Raw genomic sequence first — 24,424 nt, forward strand, 5'->3', positions numbered from 1 at the left:
AAGCAAAGTACTATCTAGAAACAGAAACACTGCAGTTTTACTGAGTGAAATTAGCAAAACCGACCTGAAACTCACCACTTCAAAACTTGACAGCATATAAATAACAAAAACAAAGGAGATTTCCTTTGCAGCCCGGTTCTTGAAGAGAAGTTCAAGACTGATGTTTTCTATGTCCTTTTTTTTTTTTTAATTAAGAAAAAAAAAAAAAAAGGCAGCAGACCTGAAGGCGACTTCCCCTGAAATTGTATTATTTTCCCTTCCCCTACCCCCGCCCCCCTAAGCGGGGGAAGGGCAGAAATAAACGTCTAGAAGAGTAGCCATGAGAGAGGGGTTTAAAAAAAAAAAAATCACCATTCGAAAAAACAATACATATGGGGTTTGTAAAATGTCTAACCTCAGAGAACGGGGTTTTCAATGGGGAGGAGGGATGAGTGGGAAGCCGGGAGGAGGAAGAAGATAAAATTGATCTGACAAGTGATTCGTTGTGGGGGGGGGATCGTAAAAACAAAGCAAAACCCGTTATGAGCTGTACACTGTGGTGGTGCTGGGGAGGCGAGGTGGTGACTGAGGATTCTCTTTAATAAAAAGAAAAAAAAAAATCACTGCTGACAAGGTCTCCAGAAAGGAAATAAAAAGGTCCGCTAGGCTCCCTCCCTCCTGCTGCTCGCTCGGGTTCTTCGGTGTGAGGACAGAAAGTCTACTTCTGGCTGTCACTTGCAATATTATTCTCCAATAACCCCGGAGAACGCAGCGAGGGGAAGGCCACCTCGCCTCCCTTCCAATCACTCCCACCGCCTCCCCGACAACTGCGACTAATATTAACAAACCTTAAACTTTTCCCCACAGCCTGGCACCCCTAACGAGGGCATCTACTGGGGGATAGCGAGAGTGGGGGGCAGAGAGTCGCGAAAAAAGCCCCGGCAAGGCACTAAAATGCCACTTTTGATTCCGTCCTCACTGACAACAGCCCGGAGGACCCTCTTCCTTTCCATTGACACGGGGCTGTGAGCGTCTGGGGTCCCGGGGAGTGAGGGAGAGAAAGAGGAATCGGGGGGGGAGGGGGAGGAGGAAGAAGAGCAGACGGCACCCCCAGCCACCTCCACCGCCTAGGCAGCGACAAACTCCCCGCCCCCTCCCCCCAAAAGTCGCCAAGCGCTCACTCAGCCAGAGTCCGAGGTAAACAACGAGCACCACAATGGCACTAGGACTTGGGGGGGAAAGAAACCCAGAAACCCCGGCAAAACTGATCAGGAGTTTCCCGAAATGAAAGAGGGGGGTGGAGAGCGTCCTCTGGAGTCGCCCCGGCTTTATGCGCGGTCTCCGGGCAGGCTAGAGGGTGGCTGTTGCTGTTGTTGTGACGAGGCCGGTTGTTGCTGGGTGGCACAGGGAGAGGTGTGTGTGTGTGTGTGTTTGTGTGTGTGTGCGTGCGTGTGAGCGCGAGTCCCCGGACGGGGCTGTTTCTCTCTCTCTCTCCCTCGCTCGCTCTCCCCCTCGCTGCCGTCTCTGCCCCCATTAAATTATTAGTTGACTCATCCCGGCCGCTGTCGCCGCCGCCGCCGTGCCCAGCTCGGCTCCGCGCGTCCGCCCGGGCTGCAGCCCTCTACGCCGCCGCTCCTGCTGCTGCTGCTGCCGCCGCTGCCGCCGCCGCTGTGGGTGCCTCTTCTTCCTCCTCCTCATTTTAATACAAAATCACCCCGCTCGCAGCCCCAGCCCCGAGCACGCAGCCTCCTCCCGGCCGCCCGCCGCCGCCCGGAGCCTTCCCCAGCGGGGCCGGCTCATCCGCCGCGTCCAGGGAACGGGAGCGAGCGAGAAAGTGGCGGCGGCGGCGGCGGAGGAGGAGGAGGGAGGGAGAGGAGGAGGAAGGGGGTGCGGAGCAGAGGAGGAAGGCGACGGTGTGGGGGGGGAGGTGCAGGGTGCACGGAGAAGGCGGAAAAGGGATGGGGATTAAAACCCGGGCTGGAGGGCCAGGATTGGGGGAGGGGGCGGGGGTGGCGAGTTAAAAAGCCGAAAGACAAGTAACTAGTGAATGAGTGAGGGAAGGGGGGGAGCGCACGATTTCCGGCCCCGGGCGCGCAAGAATTTGTAATGAGCTTGATTAGAGTGAGGCGGCCCGACATTTATTACACACAATACCCAGAATAACAGGGCGCTGCGCGAGGGCTAGCGCCGGCCGCCGCCAGACGCGCCAGGGAGGGCGCAGAGGGGAGGAGGAGGGGGGCTTCCCTGGCAGCGGCCGCCGGCGCGGGAGGGGAGCGCGCGGCGCGCGGGCGGCAGGGGCAGGTGTGCGAGTGGGAGCCGGGCGGGAGGAGGGGCAGGACTGGCACGGGAGGTGGGGGCGGGCGGGGGGAATGAAAGTGATGGGAAGGAGGGGGCGAGGGCCGGGGGAAAACTAACCAACCACCCACACGCCACAAAAGCCACAAAAAGGAATACGCTGGGAGCGTTGCAGGCGGGCACCCGAGGGACAGGGGGAGCAGCGGAGGGGGACAGGAGAGAACCCCAGCCCCACGGGAGAGGGGCCCGGGCGTGTAGGTGACAGGCTCCAGGACTGAGGTAGGGAGACTTCAGGAAGTGGCTAACTGGGTAGTCGGGAGGTAGATCTCTCCCGAGAAGCGCGGAAGCTGCAGAAACATGTGTAGAGCCAGAAAGGCCAGGAGCCTTGAAACGCTCTCCCTAATATTTACCCTCCGAGAAGAGTGGTCCCTAAACTGCTATGTGCCAACATTAAAAAACTTGAGTAAGAGCTTTCTGGTACTTATCAGACTTCGGTTCAAAACGCCTTCACTTCTGAGCCATAGAACACTTTGGAGGAAGAAATAAGTGGCCGAGTTAAATAAAATGTGGGTCACTTGAAAAGAGACCTGACTTGTGAGAAAGGAAAAGATGTCATCATTCTTGATTTACTCTGGGCAAAAGAAAAGTTTGGAATGGTAAACTCGTCAGTTGTAGCAGTAAATACTTCTGCTGTAAACTGTAGTAAACTACCCAGTTAGATAAATGGTCATTAGCACGTGAGTATGATCCTCTTATTTAGATAATCTATTGAATATAGTTCACGTAAAAATAACATTACAATGTCGCACAAAATAGAAGTGCATCATTTATCTCTTAGGTTTTAGTATTAACATTTTGGCACACTGAAGGCAGTTAATCGTTAACAAAAAATGTTATAAGAATTATTTTTTCAGGATACACTGGTAGGAAAAAGAGAACAGTCAGGTAAACATTTTGTTGCAGATAAAAAAGCAACAAGTTCGCACAAGTTACTGAGATAAGAGGGAAATATGCAAATTAAGCTCTTTAAGGCTACGGGTATGCTCTTAGGCACACTGTTTACATTAAAAATCTAAGAAAAGCAAAAGTAAAGCAGAAGATAGATGATAGGAAATGATGGCCTCCTAGGGGAGGACAAGTTTGGGAGAAACACAATGAAAATACACCACTCTAACAGTATCCGAGTTTCACCCACAAACCAGAAAGGTTAGTCAAAATTTGAGGAAGGCAACCTTGAATGTTGGCACAGAAATCCAAGCCTTGAGCAACAGAAAGAACGTGTGATGATTAAACACAAAACACAGCATCAAAAGTAAAAAATGGAATTTAAGGCAATCTTAAGTAAAAAATATCAAATGATACTACATTTTTAAAAATTGAAATGTGAACCCTCAATGAATCCCCAACAATAAAAAAAAAAAAAAATTGAAATGTGAGGAAATATGGAGAAAGCTATTTTAACTAAAGTATGAGAAATATAATTGATAAGGAAATATGCAAATATGGCTAAATGGAGCATTTATGCCAGTTCTGTGGATGGAGGTATTTATATTTATTTAAAAAGGTATTTGACATTTAAAAGAAAAAACATAACTATCTCAGTGACAATGAGTTTTGTAATATAATTGGTTAAATTAAAACTTTCCAATATGGATAGTCTATTAATTGATTCAAACTGGTGATATCTGACATGTTTCCTTGAAACCTGCCTTTATTTTCAGTAAGGACAATGCACTCCCGTCTCATGTTGTGCAAATTTGCTAAAAACAGCAAAATTTAAAAATAAAAATTAGAGTGGACAACACACAAAAAATGTCACTTGCCCGTGCCACTTCCCCTCAAGTTGAATGTTTAAAAAGAAAAAAAAAAAAAGTTATACAAATGAAATCTGAGTTAAGAGAAAAGAACACTAAACAAAGATTGTTGAAAGTATCAATATTAAGATATACTGGAATAAAATTTATGATTATCCTATCATTTTGCACAAACAGGACAAAATGCATACTGACTACTTAAGCTTTCTAATGACCAGGTAAATGCTAATGTAACATGCAAAGAATATAGTAATGTTTAAATTTGAATGCTACCTTTTATCCAGGAATCATAAACCTATTCATAAACGCAAAGCATGAACATAGGTAATAAGAACTGACATGGCCTTGGAAAGTGATAAACAGAATGAATAACAGTAAAAGCATCTAATAATGGCTTTAAGTTAAAGAATATCAATATAGTACAATCATGAATGTAGTAATCACGTGTATATATATTAATTTTCCCTCAAGCACATTTTTTCCAGAACTATATGATTATAAGAAATGATACAAGTAAAATGGCACACAGAGGCTTATGCCCTGGAGGTATACAACACTGATAAACTTAATTACTACTACCTATATGTTATATATCCATTTAGGATATTCATTATAGCTGCTGAATATTGGCCATATAAACCCAAACTCAAAATAAAGACCATAATAACAAAAATAATTGTCTTGGTCTGTTTTCTGTTTATAAAAGAATACCTGAAACTGGATTATTTATAAAGAAAAATTGTTTATTTCTTACAGTTATGAAGGCTGAGGTGTCCAAGGTTGAGGGGACTTATCTGATGAGGGCCTTCTTGCAGGTGGGAACTCTCTGCAGAGTCCCAAGATGGCACAGGGCATCACATGGCCAGGGGGCTGAGTGTGTGAGCTTAGGTCTCTCTTCCTCTGAATACAAAGCCACCAGTCCCACTCCCATGATAACCCATTAATCCATTAACCCATTAATCCATTAATCCATTCACGAGGGCTGAGCTCTCATGACCCAAGCACCTCTTAAAGGCCCCATCTCTCAATACTGCTACATTGGGGGTTAAATTTCAGCAAGAGTTTTGGAGGGGACAAATATTCAAGGAATAGCAATAATTAAGAAAAGACCACCTTCCTAGGCATACCTGACCATAAACTATCCTGGTGAGAGAACAAAACATCAACTGATTCTACATGAGCATCTGGTATTTAGCAATGAGGACATAAGTAAGTTTTGAAAAAAGTTAAGATAAACTTTATAAACTTTGCTGTCAAAATAGAAACTCTCAAGAAGATAAAATATGGCAACTCAAATACACAAACTATTTAACATGTGGACATACATTTAAAACAAAGTGCATCAATTTTCTATCACATGAAAAGGCATTATACTGGCTGTACACGAGATTTTTTAAAAACTTAATGAATGGACTACTGCATGTTTCAGATGGCAATATATTAAGATAAATATGCAGACAGATACCCAAAAGCATTAAAACACATTCAGAGTTCTGAATAGCACATACATTTGTAATAAACAGAGAAAGCATTTAGAATTCGAATGCTTTTAAGATATGGCAGCTCCGTCAGTGACTATGTTAGCAAAGCAATACTTACCACCATAACACTTTCTAAGGACATGCTTTTTTTTTTTTTCATCTTTTTTTAATTCAAATACAGTTGGCTATCTTTCTACTCTTATAAAGCAACACAATTTATGTAACATATTGCTCTTTTTGTTATGTCAACTCTGTTTTTTGGCTTTAGTTGCAGGTAGTGTTTTCCATATATGAATTTCTGGGAATATGGTCTGCGTTGGCCATAGAAAGATATCTATATTCAAGCCATATGTTTTGCTGCCATGTGTCTGCTTTTGTCTGTCTTGGATGTCAGGACTGATTTCTGATCGTTTCTTGAATGGACCAAGTACCAATTTGTAAAAGCAGGGAGGAAAAACTAGGGCTCAGCCCAAACAACTTTGTCAAAATATGTATCAGAAAGGAAATGCAATATCCTGTAAACATTTGCACCCTTCTTCTCACATATTATCTGTGACCGACATCATCACAACTGCATGCAGTTTAGGAAAGAATCTACTTGCTCAAGTTCAGAAGTTTGCAGTGTATGTGTGTGCATGCAGCTTGATCAGATTAAGATCCCACGTCTTAAACAGATCCCGTGTCTTTGGAGGTCATGGCATGGCACATGCTAGCTGCCCTACTCTGAGGGATATGGGTCTTGCAGCCAACCTGACCTAGCCCTGAACTTGGGAAAAGAGAAGCTGCCTCATGCTTTTCTTGTTAATAATCAGAACCTTGATTAAACACTATGACTAGTTATACAAGAAGTTCTGGCCCCCATCATATACTTTCATAGCATCTTGTATTTCTCCTTTGGAACAGTCATCACAGTCTTAATCAATCAACAATACAGATAATTATTGGTTTAATAACCGTCTCCCTAACTAGACTGTGAGCCCTTTGAAAGCAGTGACTCTGTCTCACTCACTGTCATATTATCAGGAACTTATACAATGTCACTGTAATACTTATATTATCAATAAATAAATGGTAACAAAAAGCTTACAGTATCACTTGCAACCAATTTCCACTACTAATTGCATTGACTTTTTTTTTTTTTAACAGATTGTAGGAGCAAGGAACATTGGAAATGGTGGCTATATCATTTAAATACGAATTAATTAAAATTAAATAAAATTTACAATTAAGTTCCTCAGTCACATTTCAAGTGTTCGATAGCCCCATGTGGCTAGTTGCTATGATAACGGACAGTGCAGATTACAGAACACTTAACGGTTGCAGAAAGTTCCACTGGACAGCGCTTACCTAGAAAATTCCTATAAAAGATGACTAAGGGAATCGAAGATCTGGCCAAGAGGAGTCTTAGAGGTGCTGAATGGCTTTTAGACATTCTAATGATGTCTGAATTGAGATAATTTTCCATTTTAGAATTAGCCCATAGATCTGTAAAGCTTCATGGAATGAGACTTGTCTACTGCTGAATACAAATTTAAGTAAGACAACTCTACAGACGTGTCTGTACTTGAAAGAGTTCTGTTATACATTTGGAATACTATGCATATACTCCAAAAGCTGCTTTTCGTGAACATTTTAAGTATTTCATAGGCGAAGTTTAAAACCACAGTCATTCTCCACCCTTCCCTACATTAAATAAGCAAAAACTACCCTCAGAAATGGTTCTTTTGGAAGCCTTAATGCAGATACCTACTCGAACTAGGAGGGCAACCAGATACCAAACAAAAATAATGTACTACAGAAAATATGGCAAAATGCTTCAAAAGGTTGCAGGGAAGATAAAAGAGTAATGATAATGAACTGTAAATATAGGACTTAGGTTTTTTGTTTTTGTTTTCTTCCCCTAATAAGTTGGATTTCAGTTATAGCCAGACTGATAGTGATCAAAAGTTGTTTCCTAATTACTTTGGGGTGTATATAAATACCCAATGGTGATTTATAACATAGTTTTAATAGACAAAGGTTATTATTATAGCTGAACCAAAAGAAAGCCCATGTTTACATCAGTTTTGGGAGATGTGAATAAGGGACATTAGCAACCTTTGCAATTGGTGTTTAGAAACTGACAGGGTATCTAGGCCTTTTACCCAGAAATATTACTGTTTCATTAGCAAAAATTTATTTGAAAAAAAATATTTAAGGACGGTGCCTGTGGCTCAAAGGAGTAGGGCACTGGCCCCATATGCCAGAGGTGGGGGTTCAAACCCAGCCCTGGCCAAAAACTGCAACAATAACAAAAAAGTTTCCTTTCAAAGATGTCAGTAGGGATCATTTCTTTGACAGGGCACAATGGTAATGATTCCCTTAAAATTGGTACCTCTATCTAGACCTAGATCTAAAATTGAATAGGAATCTAGACCTAAATTCAAAATTGAATAGGGGCAAGAAGGACTTCTGCAATTGCCACTGGTTCTTTGGGTGCCCTTTCTGTGCTTCGGACTTGGAGACCTGCCTTCTCCCGTCTGCAGCTCAGTTGCACCTCTTCTAGCCAAAGCTGTTAGTTGTTTCCTTCTTGGTGCTCCGTCACACCACCTGTCCTGCATGCAACGGGACGTTCCATATTCATACGTCTGTCCCTCTGAACTCCAAGACTGTAAGCATCTTGAAGGTTTACTTATATGGGAGTCTCTCATGTGCCTGGAATCATGGGGAGGAAATTCAAGAACTTTTTTGATAAGTGAGTGTTTCTAAGAATGCTTACTGACAATCTTAGGAAGTAAAACCAGGTGTTGGGATCACAATCCAGATATCCAGGTTGCACCCCATTAAATCAGAACAGCTAGGGTGGGGGGCAGGCATTAATTTTTTAAAGCCCCCAAGGTGATTCTATATACCCTGTATTATATACCAAAGTATTGCCTAGTGAGTTAGGTAATACTTTGATATAGGGAATCAAATATGCCTGCTAGGACACTCCTGAAGTTCTTAACCCAATCCTAGAGTCATTTGGAATAGTTAAGGTTGTTCTAAGAACCAGAAATGGCCCCAAATTTAAAAATTTTATGTGCAGGCAAACCATTTGTTTCAAACGAACAGAGTAAAAGAGGGGTAGGGTAAGCTATTAAATCATTGATTTTGCAAACATAGGTATAATATTTGATGAACCATAATAAATTAGCATTTGGGCACATGCTTGAGATTTGCTTGGGTGCCAGAAATCCTGTACAGGTATATGATTTACCATCACAGACATAAGCAACTAACCACAAAATTACACATGGAACTCCACTTCTGAAACCAGTGTATTATTTACTGGAGCCAGAACCATCTGAGTTTCCTCTAATTCTGTTTTAAACATAGTTGAGCATCATATTTCTCCCCCAAACTGTCCAACCTTGAGTAGGCTTCTTGAACAGCTGAAAACTGTACAACTTATTTCCAGACTAAGTCACTGTGCTTAAGCAGACACAAAGTATTCAGATTGACCATGCCAAGGAGCAAATTGCAGCACATTCTCAGTCCTAGCTACTGTGCCTTTAATACTCTCAGGAAGCTCAGGGTAAAATTCCTTGATTTTTAATTCCAGCGAAGTCAAACAGCAACTGTTCCTAATCAAGCTTTAGCCAAGATGTACATATCATCCAAATTTCCTTAGTAATGTGAAAGTTATTGCTAATCTTTCCTAGCTTAATTGGAGGAACAAAGGGTTTGAGATTACAATGTGCCTGAATCCTAATCCAGGTCATCTTTGTGGAAACATCAGCCAAAGGCAATATCTGATATCGCACTACTATGTCCACTGCCATGAAGCGCTGGACCAAGGCTTCTCCATTGGAAAGGAAAGTCACCATTAGAAACAAATGCTCCACACCTGGACAATGATTAAATAGCACTATAATACTTGAAATCTGTTGTAGCGAAGAAGTTTAATTCAAAACTAAAGTGCATTCTATTTGGGCTGATGGAAAAGAGTTGGAAACGGACTGTGGTGATCAGTGTACAAAGGTGTGAATGCAATTAATGTCACTGAATTTTACATTTAAAAATTGTCAAAGTGACATACTTCATGTTATATATGAATATGTTATTTTACCACAATAAAAACTGTTCTAAAAACAAACAAAAAAACCTAGAGAAAAACAATCTTTATCTGTTCCTAAGATTGGTACATGTATATTACCATGAAAATACTATACCAGGCTTCAGAGAAACAATAAGCTATAATACATTGAACAAACCCCTCTCCACCCACAACCTTCCATTGCTTTGTCCTTACCTGCTAACAGACACAGTCCAGTCTATGCTTGATAATTAATTCATATGATGAATACCTGACCCAAGGATAATTAACATGGATTGGTAATTAGAGACCAAGATCCCACCCGATTTGAGGGCCCTCTATTGTAGGAAAATGGTTCCTTTTTCGTGTTTGATTCAATAAAATATCTTAGCAAAAGGAGAGAAAGAAGCATAGACAAAAACAAACAAATAAGAATACCATAAGTCCAAAAATTATTTTTGGATGTTTTTCAAAATAGTAAAAATTAACTGTATTAATGAAATAGTAGAATCTTTCAGTTAAATAGTACTTAGAGTGTCACACACATGGTACATAGCTGCAACTGCAACAATTGTATACAGTAATAATTTACAAATTGTCTACGTATAAAGACTTCAGCTTCCATTGTCTTTAAATAAAAGAAAGTAATTTTTGTTACATAAATCAAAAGGCTTTCAAATTTAATTTTTTCAGTAATTCTTCAGTGATAATAATAAAGATTAAGGTATTTACTTCTACATATCACAATTTGAAATATCTTTTCCTACAATATACTGTTCTATATTCTATTTTACATCTTCTATTCCTACTGATTTTACATTAAGGGCTTTTATATTAATAATGGAGTTTTTTTTTTTTTGTAGAGACAGAGTCTCACTGTACTGCCCTCGGGTGGAGTGCCATGGTGTCACACTGCTCACAGCAACCTCTAACTCTTGGGCTTACGCCATTCTCTTGCCTCAGCCTCCCGAGCAGCTGGGACTACAGGCGCCTGCCACAACGCCTGGCTATTTTTTGGTTGCAGTTTGGCCGGGGTTGGGTTTGAACCCGCCACCCTTGGCATGTGGGGCGGGCGCCCTACTCACTGAGCCACAGGCATGGAGTTTTTAATGAATTGGAAATTCATGTATAAATCATATTTTATTAAAGTTCATACCTACATATATGAATTTTTTTGATACACATGATTAAGGAATATTAATACATAGCAAAGCCACATTAAAAGGATATATTTATCCTGAGTAAAAGCATTAAATAAAATACCCCCCAAAAGCTTCTAGCTGCAGCTAATGCATCCCAGTTATAGTTACCAATCTTGCAGGTGCCTTTTTCTTTATTAGTCTGTTTATTGTGACATTTAATTCATTAGATACCTAACATGAACTATAAATATGCATGCAGATTTCCACATGATATGAAGCAAAAACTTGACAAATAATGCTATAGTATAACTATAAAAAAAGAACTAGAGAGCTCTGAGGCTATCTTTTAATCATTTAATTTCACTTATTTTGTAAAGACTATTTTCATTTGTATTTTTAAATACATAAATACTACATTTGCAAGAGAAACAAACAGCATATTTTTGAAAAACGTTGAAAGGTACCAGCTTGTAACTGTTTTGACACTGTTGTTGCCTTAAAGATGGTCAAATACCCACTATTCTATGACTTTAACAGTTGAACAAAATACCACACATTCACCTTATATTTAATAAAAATTAAACTCCTTATCTCTCCTTGGAGGTAAGAAGGCTCTCAAAAATAACTTCTTACTTCACTTTGCACAAAGGAGTTTTGTCACTAAAAATTTACAACACTGTCAGCAAGTGTGAATGCATCTTTAAGGCTGGCATATGCTGTAGTTTAGGATGTAAAACCAAATCTTTGGCATTCTTAATAGATTTAAGAAATCCAATTATTTGGCCAGCATCCAAAGATGAATAAATGTATATATAATATACATATAGCATAATGTGATATATGTACAGAGGTAATATCTGCCTGTCACGCAAGAGGGTATTATACAAATAAAAACCAGTATACCACAGTTTTCGTTAGAAAGCCTTTAAAACCCAGAGTTAGTATTAATACACCTATTATGAAGCAACTCCCGCAAAAGAGAGGAGGAAAGACTTAGTGGGAAAAGTAGTGGAGAAAAGTAGATGTGGGTCTTGCTTCTTACTCTGCTTGCTAGCTGAGTGATCCTTTATTAGTTAAGCAAGATCAGGTTCTGTAACCATAAGATTATGGGTCAGAATCTGATAATCTTTAAGACCACATTAAAAATGCCTTTGTTTTTACATTTCAAACATTAAGTTCACTTTAAAGAAAAAAACAAAACAGACAAGGACATTTCTCATGTGTTATGTTAGATGTTTATCTATATATAAGAGACAGGTGTCAAACAAACAAATTAAAAAAAAAAAAAAAAAAACCACTAAGGCAAGAGAAACTTTAACTCACCAGATTCCATCTGTTACATCTCAGTTCATGCATAATTGATTATCCATGACTGGTAAGTTCTTTTCTCACTAGCCGACCAGTTTTCTAAATGTTATGTATTAAATCACTACTAAAGTAGACTGCATTTCAGAAACAGCAAGGGGCAGAATAAGAATATTTTAAATGAAAAATTACATGCCGGTTAATAATAATACAGCTGACCTATGTTTAAGAGAGAAAAATTTTAATCATGTGCATATTAAATATTAATAACCTATTCTGTTATTGTTATAATAAGGTTAAGTAGGCTTCTCCATGCTTAGGGAAAGAGGGAGAAGTAGGAATGCATAATGGGGCAAAAAGATACAGAGACAGGAGACAGACATAAGGAAAATGTGTCAACAATAAACAAGAGGAAATGAGAAAGAAGGAAAAGATGAAGGTGGAAACTAATCTCTATGTGTCATTATGACTGCCAGAGTACTGGCAAAGAAGCAGCAGCCTTTTATTTCAATTTTAATCATTTCTGAATTTTAATACCCGGCTCCTTTTGTAATTCTCCTGGCATTCCCCATATGCCTCCATCCCAGCCAAAAGACCAGTGTAAATTAAATGGCAGGCAACCACACCACTGACGTAGCCTCCCTAAAGAATCTACCAGGTGACCAGAAGCAGAAAAGGTATGCCTACCTTACGTCCCTGAGGACCTCTCGCCAATTAACTGGCTGAATGTTTTCTACTTTCTTTAATTTCAAAAAGAAGGACAGGGGTTAGGTAATCTACAGACAGAGAATCATTAAAAAAAATAAAGCAAGCCAGTAGTAATACAATAACCAGTGACCATCAAGGCCTGGAAAAATGAGTTTGCTCTCACTGGCACTAAGGAGCATCACATGATTATTTAATTACAGCTCTAATTTTTGTCTCGTGGATGGCAACATATCAACAATTAATAGGGCAAATAGAGGGGACTGTTTTTAAAGAGACAGAATGTGCACAATAATGTAACAGGTCACACAGCAGTGCACTGCTGAAGGAATGTTTTGTTTTGTGTAACTAAATAGGACTGGCTTGCACACAGTCCCACACATATCTTAAAAAGAAAATAGTTTTAAAAGGAAGTGTCATTTTTTAGATAACATTTCATAGAATGACCCAAACTTTTCAGGATGTTTTATATGTAGATAATCTTATTGCAACTCTCGTATTAGTTTTAAGGAATGGAGTGCAATCTTTTAATATTAACACCCTAACTTGGACTATTTTCTAAACAGTGTATATAGTGACCATAGAAAATGTCTTTCTATATCATAAACACTGTCGATATTTATTCAACGGGATCCTAAAGACAATTGTAGCAAAGAACTATCGGGAAGAACGGGTAGAGGTCAATCAGTCTTGAGTCAGTAGAGGCTTGAATTTTTGGTTCTGGAACGTGGGAAAGACCACTACATGACTGTGAAGTGCAAGGAATCCTCAGTGTCGACTCCAACGTACTGTAGTTTGTACAACCAAACAACAAAGCGCCATGAACCTGAACAGAGGTACTTAACTTAGTACTGATGGCCAGACAATGACAACAAAACAGAGACCCTGGTGGCCACTGCCAAAAATACCCCCAAAACCCTGAAAGTAAAAAAATAAAAATAAAAATAAATTTAAAAACACCAGAGAACAATAACAAAACACTTGGCCAAACAAACAAAAATAAAACCTAGTTAAAAAAGAAAAACATTTTAAGACAATGTTCTAAAATGTTTATCTGGAAAACTGGGTCATACCTATGTAGACTACGTGTTCAGATAACCATAGTAAAGACAGCAAATTAGAAAGAAAAATCTCCTTTCCCAATAAATCTTTATCAGCACAAACTACATTTAATACATTATCATTAATTTAGCAATTCTTTAATGAGCGTTCACTATGTGCAAGGCACAGAAGATTGTGAGTTCCTACTACTTCATACACAGACATGTATCTCATAATTAATTTTTCTCTGTCATTTAACATCTTGTAGAAATAAGAGCAGCATTTACAAACGTTAGAAAGTAAGACTACTGATGCATTTTTCAGTGCCCTATTACAATGTTACAAGGTCAACAAATTCAAATTAATTATGGGAATTCAAATAGTTAAGTAAATTGTTAGAAATCTCCAACTAAAGCTAAGTCCAGCTTTAAATCTTTATAGTGTCAGTCACCCATTGTTTTGCCATGACAAAGCCAAAACCCAGGTTTGAGATTTGGATAATGAAATAATCTTAGAACTACCACTGTGATCAACTGCTCAACTGTATTTTAAATATTAGGTTCTTTAGAATTTTAAGTAAACATGATTTGACTAAAAAATCAGCAACCAAAATCATCCCACAAAAAGAAGTATTAAGAGCTGCGAAGTCAACTCAGTAATGGTTTGTGTTGGCCAGTCATCAAAAAACAAGAAAATGTGGTCATTTCAAAATACAATATAGGAAAGCTAAAACCACTGAGGGGGGTACAATTTCTAATAACAATGGAAGAAGGTATCAAGCTAACATTAATTATAAAGGAAAAAAGAGAAAAAAATGTATAACTCAGTGAAAAGTTTTAAAATTAAGTTGTTTTTATTAGGAAACCTTTGATGATCTGGACCAAAAATCAGACTCCATACATTCTAAAATAATTGTTTAAGAGTCTCGCAAGCAGCAGCTTGCATGCAAGAGTATATATATCATTCTTTTTTAGATATGATTGTTAATAGATAGTTAACATGTCTCAGAAAAGGCTGTAATTAACTGTCTACTGCTCTAATAACACCAATAAGCATACAGTATTATTAAAATATAATACAACCTGTATACTAACTGAGGCTGTCATTTTTAAACTTTTAAGACAATGTTCTAAATTGTCTGAGTCCTCTTAAACCACCCAAAAGGAAGCCCATCTCTAAGAATTTTTTTTTTAAAGCATAGTTATCAAAACATTGTTCTTTCTTCCCACAGCCCTGAGAAATCTGTCTATCATTAAATAGGGCATCTAAGTATCATTTCAGTTGGTAAAAATACAATGAGAAAAACGTAAGATTATTTTATCAACTCTACAGACGTATTTTTTAAATTTCAAACTGCAAGCATTTTAATTTATTAAAAGCATTAATTTAGTACTTCATTCACTGATAAAATATTTTCTAGGGGAAAGAAAGACTTGTTCTATCAAGAATAACATAGCTCTTTTGTTAATCCTCAATGATTTCCATTGTCTGGTTCACTGGAACAGGAAAACTCAATTGCATTCAGTATCAAACAGCTAATTGTGGATACGCTATATTCATGACTATCTCTATTTCAAAGGTATCTGCATACACTAGGTTCTATTTTATTTATAATAATTATTACAATCAAATATTTATTACATAAAACCTCCGTTACTTAACATTATAAACATTAAGTGCCCAAATTGTCATTCATATGGTCTTTACGGCATATTAGAAACCATGGAATAAGATGTAGAGGAATTTCTGGCGATCGACTCTACTATACACCTTGCTGTCAGGAAAACTGCATCTAAGGAAGTCCTCCTCACACAGATTTACTGACTATGTTCTCTTTAAGTATCTCAAGGAAAGAAGGTCTGATAATTTCCCTTGGGTGCTTGCTTCCATAGCTAAAAAAAAAAAAAAAGAATACCCACTGAAGAATTTTTCTACGTATCTGGTCTCAAATCATCTATAGCTGACTAAAAGTAATATCCCAACAGAGAGTCCTCCCCGGAACACTAAATGCCTACCTCTCACTGTGGCTGGATCCCTTATTCTCTATAAGGAACTAACTGTAGGAACTTTTCTGGCACTTACCCTCCAAGTATCACAAGCTGCTCTCTGAATCCAGCCCTATAGGAGAGGTCTGAAAAAGTAGTCTTTGATGAAGTGACAATGATGAAGTTCTCTCTGGCACTGCTAGCAAGGCAGCAACATCCTCAAATGAGGTAGTTACCAGTTGCCTGTGAAGCAGCTGGACCATTACTGCAGTTCTGAAGGTACGTCACAAATCAGGTCATAGCTCTGGGAAGAGTCCACCCACTTCACCCAGTATAACACCCTCTACTTCCTGCACACCTGGGGGGAAGGGGAGCAAATAGGGGGCCAGCTTAGGTCCACAGTCTTACTAGTAAAAGAACAACCAGGTGCAGCCTAACATCTGCTTCTTGTGCAAGCATTTCAGCCTCATTTGGGGGACCTGCACCTCTAGGTACTCAAAAATGCATGCAACAATAAGCAGGCTTTAAAATGAGTGATGAGTGTAATAAAATATTGCACAGTTAAGTATTTTATCCAGCAAGATCTTTCCTTCCCTAGAAACTGAACCAACTCAATTTTTGGTTACAAGACACTACTCTACCAAATGTCAACTGGACTGGATAAATTTCAGCAGAAACTAGGGACATAAATCCTACAGTACCAGTTAACTAATTTTCATCTCTGGTAAATAAAGTAGATCACCACATAAACTGGATTATCTCCTTGAAAGTCCATTGAAAAAGGTAACAGAATTTCTATTATGAACTTTGAGATAGCAACAACTGTGTAAATGATACAGAATAACTTAAAAGAATAAAAATAGGCCAATATGCTAGAGAATTGCTACACTATTAAATCTCACCCCGAATATATATACACACAATCTGTATCTATTTACTCTGAAATGAAATATCTGATCTTAAAAAAGACTAAAAAAATAAACAGCAAAAGGTACCATTGGCATAAGTTCAAAAGTACAAAATAATGTGTGTTAATGTGTTGATCACACTCTATAAAGACATCAAGTTTAAATAGACTTACCATTGAGAATAGCTGTTAGAAATGAAATACAAATTACCATAGTAGACACTTTCTCTTTGCTATAGTGAGGGAGAAGAACCCTGTGTAACAGATTTGATTTATGTGCTGTATTAAGACCATATTCTACTCTGATGTCAGCAGAATATATGATTGGAGATTGACAACTGTGTATAGATGATGAGTATAAAAGCTTCTCAGATAATTTAAGTTAAAATAAACATTCTCCCAAGCTAATAATGAATTCTGGAGTTCATTTACCAGTATTTTGATACTTAAGGAGGTCTTGAATGAGAGACTTTTAAAAGAAAACAAATATATTTAGTATTATAAGAAAGTAGAAATGTCCCTTATCTTGAGGATGTCAGATTAATGAGACAAAGGAGACAAGAATACTTTTAGAGAAAAGATAAGAGAATCAATCAATCAAACATGAGCCCCACTTTGTATTTGCTTTCAGAACTCCATTAAAAACTCAAACATTGCATCTAAGGCTTAGAAAGGAAGATACCTCATGGAAGTTATTATCCGAGGAAACAAATAGTTTAATCTACTGGGAACTTTGTAGAAAGTCAATTCAGCAAACACACACTTGAATATGTGTGAACACATTTGTCCTGAGGTTGCTTCATGGTGACTATTGTAAGTGGCATGCAGATTCTTTTGGAGTTTTGATGTTATAGTTGAGGTATGCAAAGTAAAAGTGCGTAACATTTCTTTCAACTGATTTCACAGGACAGAAAAGAGATGATGAAATTACTCTTCTTTAAAGTTTTGCCACTGGGAAATGATAAGAAAAACTCCCCACGACCCCTATCCCCAAGCAGGATGAGTCTGAAGCCCTGGATTATAGCACAAGTAGATATTAAAAGAGAGACAGAGCTGTTATTTAATGGTGACAGGAATATAAATACGTGCACTAACCTATAAACTGGTATTTACTTCAGGAAGGTAAGTAATATTTTTCCTCTGATTGCTGAGCTGTCAGTTTAATGCAGCGTAAATAAACAGTAGGTGCCTGCTAGCTCGAAGTAGGAAGTGTTCATTCCATACAAGGAACAGATTACTGAAGCCTGATGCTCATCATGCTGAAACATAACTTTCATTTTACCAGAAAATATACCCCACTGTGGATGATTTTTTGTGCCTGATCGATTAATTAACTTAACTCTGTTCTGTCAAAATGTAAACCAATTTGTAAAAATCATCACGAGAGTTTTGGAGTTTGAAAACCAAATCAATTTGAAAAGCAAGAGTAATGACTATTCTGTAATCTGATCACAAATGCTAAAAATGAATACTTAATATAATAAGCATAAGATACACAAAACCAAAAAGACAAAAGCATGTTTAAATAACATAGAATTTAATAATCTGAGTTATCTAATTTACTCAAAATCTGCCTCATTTGATAATTAAAAGCAACTGGCACCTTTAATATTTTGCAACCTTGTGCTACTTTAATCTTTTCAATATGTATGTTTATTCTGTTCTCTGATATATCTAAAAGTAAACCATCCATAAAAATAAAGCCACTCACTTTAATTCTAATAGAAATACTGTGAACTCTCCTGAGATAAATAGCAAGTTTGGAGAGCAAATGATGATATTCTTCCTAACAGCATTCATGCAAAATGTGGGGGGTTCATTTCTATTTTATGTGTGCCATAAAGCTATAACACTATATAGCTAATTTTCTTTTACATATAAGTACCAAGCAAAATATTTCACGGCATCATTTAAAATAGGAACTCATCTAAGAAGTATAAAAGGCAATTTGAGGAGATTTCTATTTAAAACACAAAATTCTAATAATTAATATATTGAAAAGGAACAAGAGAGTGTTTAAAAAGAATAATTTTTGCATTTGACTCTAGACATAGTCTGAAGATTGATTTAGTCACATGCATTTATTTTATATACTGCATCAATTCCAAGTACTGATATTAGTTACAGTTATCTAAAACAAGATGTATGGAAGAAACGATGTATTTGTGTAAAGGGCATATCTATGTATGGCCCTTATGAAAATTTACAGAGCAGATGAAAAACCACTAGAGTGCTATATACAATCCCTGCTGTATATCTACGTTGTGTTTAGCTTAATAGTGTTTGTAACCAAAGATTTTTACAATAATGAGGAACAGGTGCCTGTCACCTGACCTTTTAGGCCTAATTTACAATCCACAACCTGTCACATGAAAGAATAATCGAAATTCTCCTCTAGACATTTCAGTCTTTACTAATTTAATGTAGTATTTCTTAACCGTCATGCAGCATATCATATCTTATTCAATCCCAGGTTCACAGAGCTGGCAACAGATTTGTTTGCAGAAATCAACCAATATTCATTTTGTTGTTGTTCTTGTTTAAGATGCTGGGAAACAAAAGAACTACTTTTGTAGATTATCAACCAAAGAATATATTAATTTATTACAACAACTGAACAAAAGGCATTCCTTTTGAATACTTTTACATACAAAGCACTATTATTTATTACATATTTCAGCTTGTGGGAAAGTGAGGAATGCATTGATTCTGGAAATAACTATTCAGACTTTTGGAAGTTCTTTAGGTCTTCTTTCCCTGTCACTTCAGCCTACCTCCCCCTCCCCATACACATTTTAAGGAGCTGGTACTTTAGGAGGGAAATCCCTATATGTTCTTTTTTCATCCATCATTTGTATTCATTATTCAGAAAGGAATACAAAATTGAGTAGTGATTTTATTTCTCTTGTATAATCTTGTCCATGTAGTCATATTCAAATTTAACAATGCTTTGTATTTTATAGCTGCTGTTTACATATTATGTATTACATACGACTGAACAACACTACATTTAAAATATTGTTTCCACTAGAAAAAATACAAAGTAATAAGTGTCAAATGGAGATGAAGAACAAACATATTTGGTATATTTATAAAACGCATAGTCATTTAAAATGTGCACAAATAGGATACATATTTTGCTACTGTTTACACAGTATGCACATTGTCTAAAGTGTATTTAATAATGTGCTTAACCGAGTAAATTAAAGTATTTATGTCTAGTGATTGTGTTAAACACTTGGAGAGGTAGTGAAAGATACAGCCAGTTACTTCTGCTAACTAAAGTTGAAATTATGCACTTATTATAACCTTTTCTAACAATGTGAGAAAAACAGAGTAAATATATTAAATTTGTTTCACAACAGATGCTTAGGTTGTTAATATTTAAGATGCCTATTCATGCTATTCCTGTCTGCACATTTGTCAAAAATGTAAGCTTGAATGCTAATGTTTGCCAGCAGACTGGAGCAGCCAGTATATCAATGTACTACTGTTCTACCAAAATAATATGCCATGGAAATAAAGGACCGCTGCTAAATCAAAGCACATAGTACTACACATGGGACGAAAGGTTTTTAGGGCACACACCTCAACCTTAGCCTTCTCCAGACTTGAAGTATGGGGTTTTGTTTTGTTTCTTATTTTATTTATTTATTTATTTTGCAGCTACCTTTGTCTGTAGAATAAATCTTAACGTTCCTGACATCTAAGAAAAATCTACTTTAGATAGGGTGTAAATTTCAATTAAGTTTCAACGGGATGAGTTACTCTGTCAGCAGCACAAACACCATAAATTTAAGGGACTGCTTAGGACAAAACCTGACACCAAGCAGTAGCGTTTTACTCGTTCTTACCACCACCACCCCCACCACCACCACCCCCGTCCTCTTGAGAAAGTCAGGTCCCCTGGCCTCCCAGAATGCAAGCCTGGAACTTCAGTCAGTCAGGGGAGAAAGGTTATCTCCCGAGAACAGGGTATCTTTCTCTTTTCCCTGTCTCTCTTACAAGCATGTGGAGTCCAAGTCCTACAACATTTGCCTGGAAATCCAGCGGCTGAGAAAGTTCGCTAAGGAAGGGCGCAGAGGTCAAAGTTGCCAACCAGGACACTTTGAGAGACCACCCTGTGGTTGACTTACGCAACTGAAATTTCCAAAGCCCTAAGGGAGGCCGAGGCCAAACCTCCAACAGTCCCCCTCTCCTCTCCTCTCCTCCCTTGGTCTTCTGGGGTCATCCTAAGAGGGATCCCATCAATGCGTTTCCCCGTACACACGTGGCACTCTCCACACCTGCCATCCACCTGCTTTGTCCCTCTCGTCACAGTCTCCCCAGCCTCGGCTCCGCCGCCCGGGCAGCCTTAAGCCTCGGAACAACCAGGGAAGGCCACCGCTCTCGGGTCTGGACCGCAGGAGGAGTTGCGGTGCGGACCTGAGGCTGCACCTGCGATGTCCCGGCCTTCGCTAAGAAGGCAGCCCTTCTTTCTGCCTCCAACCCAACTCGAAAGGCACATGCATGCCAGCACCGACCTCCTCACTGCAGCCGGCGAGTCTCCAAACTCGGGTGCCGCCGCCTTCAAACTCCGGGCTCCAACTTGTGCGCCCCGGCGCCCGAGTGGCTCCCGGGATGGAGAAGTTGCCATAAACTTCCCAGGCCCCTCTCGGAGACGCTCACACCAGCCGCGCCGGCGGGGAGCGGAGGAAGGCGGAGATGGACAGGGGAGGGATGCTGAGCGGACTGGAGACCTGGCGGGGGAGCGCGCCCACTCCTCGGGCCCACTCTGCGGGCGCTTCACCTCCCGCCCGGCGCTGGGGCACACACACAGGCTCCCTCTCTCCTCATTTGCTTCTTTCGATCTTTTCCACTCCCCTTTCGCTTCAAAAAAGGGGCCATAGCGATGACCAGAGGAGTTTACTCAGCCAGGGTCTGTTGGGCAGGCGTGTTAATGTGTCCACACCAAGACAGATAAGGGACGGCATCTTCAAGTCCCCCGTCCCGACTGCGTTCCCTCACTCTCCCATCCCACTCCCCCCAGATCCTTCTGAACGCGAGAGAAGGGCTTGAAAGACCCCGGCCGCCAGGCGCCCAGGAGAGGGGAGTCGAGCCACCCCAACCAGGAGCGCAGGGCGCTACAGAGAAGTTTGGATTGATTCCGGAAAAGGAAGAGAGATGGAGATAAAAGGGCAATTGTAGCTGGGGAAGGGGAGGCAAAAGAGCAGAACTCACTCAGGCATGGGCGTTGGGGGCAGCAGCGGCTGTCGAGCGCCGGCTGGAGACCAGGCACGGCTCCCCGGGCCGGCGGGCGGGCGCGCCGGCGTCGGACTTCCGAGGCGGCGGCTTGTGCCTCTTCTGCCGCCGCCGCCGCCGGAGCTGCGGCTGCCGCGGAAGTTAATTGCAACTTGACTTCAAGTTGTCTTCTTCCCCATCCGAAGTGGGCGTTTAAAGGGGAGAGCGAGGCGAGGAGCGAGCGATCGAGCGCGCGGGGCCGAGGGAAGGAAGAGCAGGAGGGGGAGGGAGGAGATGTGGGGGGAGGAGGAGGGGGCGGCGGGGGCGGGAGGGGGAAGGGGACGGCGGGAGCTGCTCTCCGCTCGGCGGTCGCCGCGCCCGCAGTCTGGAGGCGCACCGGAGCGGCCGGGGCGCCCCCCGCGGGAGTCCGCAGCTAGCCGGGGCGCGCATCCAGCCGTGGCGCCTGGAGCCGGGCACGCTGCGCCCGGGGGCTCCGCAGACCCCGCGCCGCCGCCGCTTCAGATGTTGTGCGGCGCGGGCTGGCCGGCGGGGCGGCCGGGGCCGGGCCCGCCTCCCCAGCGCCCGCCCGGCTTCTCCCCCTGGCGGTGGGAGCCTCGGCGGCCGCCGGCGACTCCAGGCGCACCGGAGCCCGAGCCGAGCCGAGCCCGAGCCGCTGTCGCTGCCGCTGCCGCTGCCGCAGCCGCCGCCGCCGCCGCGCGCTGCTCCCGGGGCTCCCTCCCAGAGCGCCGGCCCGGGTGTGGGGGGCGGCGGGCCGGAGGGGCGAGGGTGGGCGAGGGGCGCGCACTGGAGTTGGCGCTGAAGACCGAACTCTCGGATGCGAGGGTAAGTGTGGGCGCTTAGGGGTGCGCGGCGCGGTTCTCGACCCCCGCCACCCCTGCCCCCTCACCTCTCCGGGGCCCCCACCACACGCACCCCTCCTCTCGCTGCCTGCGGCTTCCTCTTGTTGTTCGTTGTTTGGCTGGGTTGGGGGGGCGAGTAAAGAGGGTGACTGTAGTGTGTGTGCCAGCGGAGAAGGAAGTCAGGTAAGAGGCCTCGGAGCACCCCCACCTCGACCTAGCCTGCGTGGGTGGATGGCCCCCCACTTGAGGTGTGTGGGCCAAATTGTCTCCCCTCGTCAATGTTCGGTTGAGATGATCTTTCCCAGAGGACCTCTTCGTTTAAAGCCTTGTTTGTCCATCTCCTTCATCTCACCCTCGTCCCTCTCAGCCCCCCATCCAGGAGCCCTGCACCCCAACTGAGGAACGCGCGGAAGGAGGAGGGGACCTCTCTTGAAGACCCTCACGCGGTGACCCAGCCCAGTTGTTTCAGTATTTATCCTCGTGTCAGCAGCTGCCATTGGGAATGAGACTCCTAAGCTGAGGTCCAATTTCTCCAAAAAGCTGGGGGTATGAGGATTTCGAGGACGGGGACGTGGGCGAGAAAGGGCCATAGAACCTTCCCCAATGGAGACTGAAACTCCAAAAATCTCTACAAGAGCAGAGTGACTGGAGGCTCAGGACCCCGGGCTAAGGAGAAACTGGAACTTGATCAACTTTATTCCTCTCCTCCCACCACCCTGCCCCCAGCTCCGGGGAGTCTAACAGGTCTTTTGTTTTGTGGCCTGTCACCTTTGGGAAATTTGCATTGAGGATGACAACAGAAAATCACTACTGTTTACTCAAAGATAAGGAGATGCAGAAAGAGAAAACGGTTTTTACTTTGTGTGTGTGTGTGTGTGTGTGTGCTTGGCAAGAGTGTAGTTAGGTTATGGCAAGAACTGCAGAACGTCAGTAGTAACAGTAAGGACTGTAGAGCTGCCTAGGTGTATTTTTAGAAGCCGCACTTTTTTGAGTTCCTTTCACACCAGGCTCGCTCTCTCATTAAGTCCCCATAAATAATTGTATTTAGAGAGGAGGAAACTATGGAAGCAGGAGGGAGATTGCTAAGATTTTCATCCCGCCAGCGCAGAGCACTGTTTACAGGGAAGTTCCTGGAAAGTAACTGTGGGCTGAGAATTCAGTTTTTCCTAAAAGCTCTGTTAGGTCCTCTTGTGTCAGATGGCTATGAATAAAGCATGCTGGGAAAATCCTGATATCCGTGCAGTCTTATTTTATCTCTTACACAGTGGTTGATTCAACTTTGCAGCCCTGCTAACAAACATCAACTGTGCTGTATTTTTGTGTGGTTTTTCTAAATAAAAGAGAATGGCGTGTGTATCCATGCTGCTTTCTATATGCTCCCCCCTTTATGTCAATGGATATTGGATTCACTGGAATTTATCCATCTTTTTCATTTGATCATCATTTTATGCAATTTCAAAGACACAAGAATATGTTTAAAACATGTATGAATTGGTGTTCTTTTAGGGAACTAACCCTTGGTTTTTTTTTTTTTTTTTGTAGAGACAGAGTCTCACTTTATGGCCCTTGGTGGAGACACAAATGCCTGCCTCAACTGCTTGTTCTGTAAAGCACAGCAAAAACCTATAAATAA

At 41.1% G+C, this 24,424-nt stretch overlaps 2 protein-coding genes across 8 annotated transcripts in view; one reads left to right on the forward strand and one right to left on the reverse strand.

Annotated features, from left to right (window-relative positions):
- Positions 1-22,200, reverse strand: part of SATB1 (SATB homeobox 1) — a 97,856-nt gene extending 75,656 nt beyond the window's left edge. For 2 of the 7 annotated variants that reach the window (XM_053598474.1, XM_053598472.1), the window contains exon 1: positions 76-2,025. The gene's annotated coding sequence lies outside the window, so the exon portion shown is untranslated. Of the gene's footprint in view, positions 1-64; positions 2,029-21,931 lie in introns of those variants that run through there. The other 5 variants (XM_053598469.1, XM_053598470.1, XM_053598468.1 and 2 more) reach the window with 5 other exon arrangements.
- Positions 22,201-22,225: 25 nt separating this feature from the next.
- LOC128591151 (skin secretory protein xP2-like) lies at positions 22,226-24,016 on the forward strand. Its single transcript, XM_053598475.1, has 2 exons — positions 22,226-22,774; positions 23,159-24,016. Exons 1-2 carry the CDS (start codon positions 22,226-22,228, stop codon positions 23,222-23,224), a joined length of 615 nt encoding a protein of 204 aa, XP_053454450.1. The 3' UTR covers positions 23,225-24,016.
- The last annotated feature ends 408 nt before the right edge of the window (positions 24,017-24,424 follow it).

The sequence above is a fragment of the Nycticebus coucang genome, chromosome 8 (genome assembly GCF_027406575.1).
Source record: "Nycticebus coucang isolate mNycCou1 chromosome 8, mNycCou1.pri, whole genome shotgun sequence".
NCBI classification, from domain to species: domain Eukaryota; kingdom Metazoa; phylum Chordata; class Mammalia; order Primates; family Lorisidae; genus Nycticebus; species Nycticebus coucang.

What these genes read in the sequence shown, in the direction of transcription:
- LOC128591151 (XM_053598475.1), top strand. Translation starts at nt 22,226, where the DNA reads ATGTGGGGGGAGGAGGAGGGGGCGGCGGGGGCGGGAGGGGGAAGGGGA. An exon ending in CCGAACTCTCGGATGCGAGG is followed by an intron (nt 22,775 to 23,158) that starts GTAAGTGTGGGC and finishes CGTCCCTCTCAG; the next exon opens with CCCCCCATCCAGGAGCCCTG.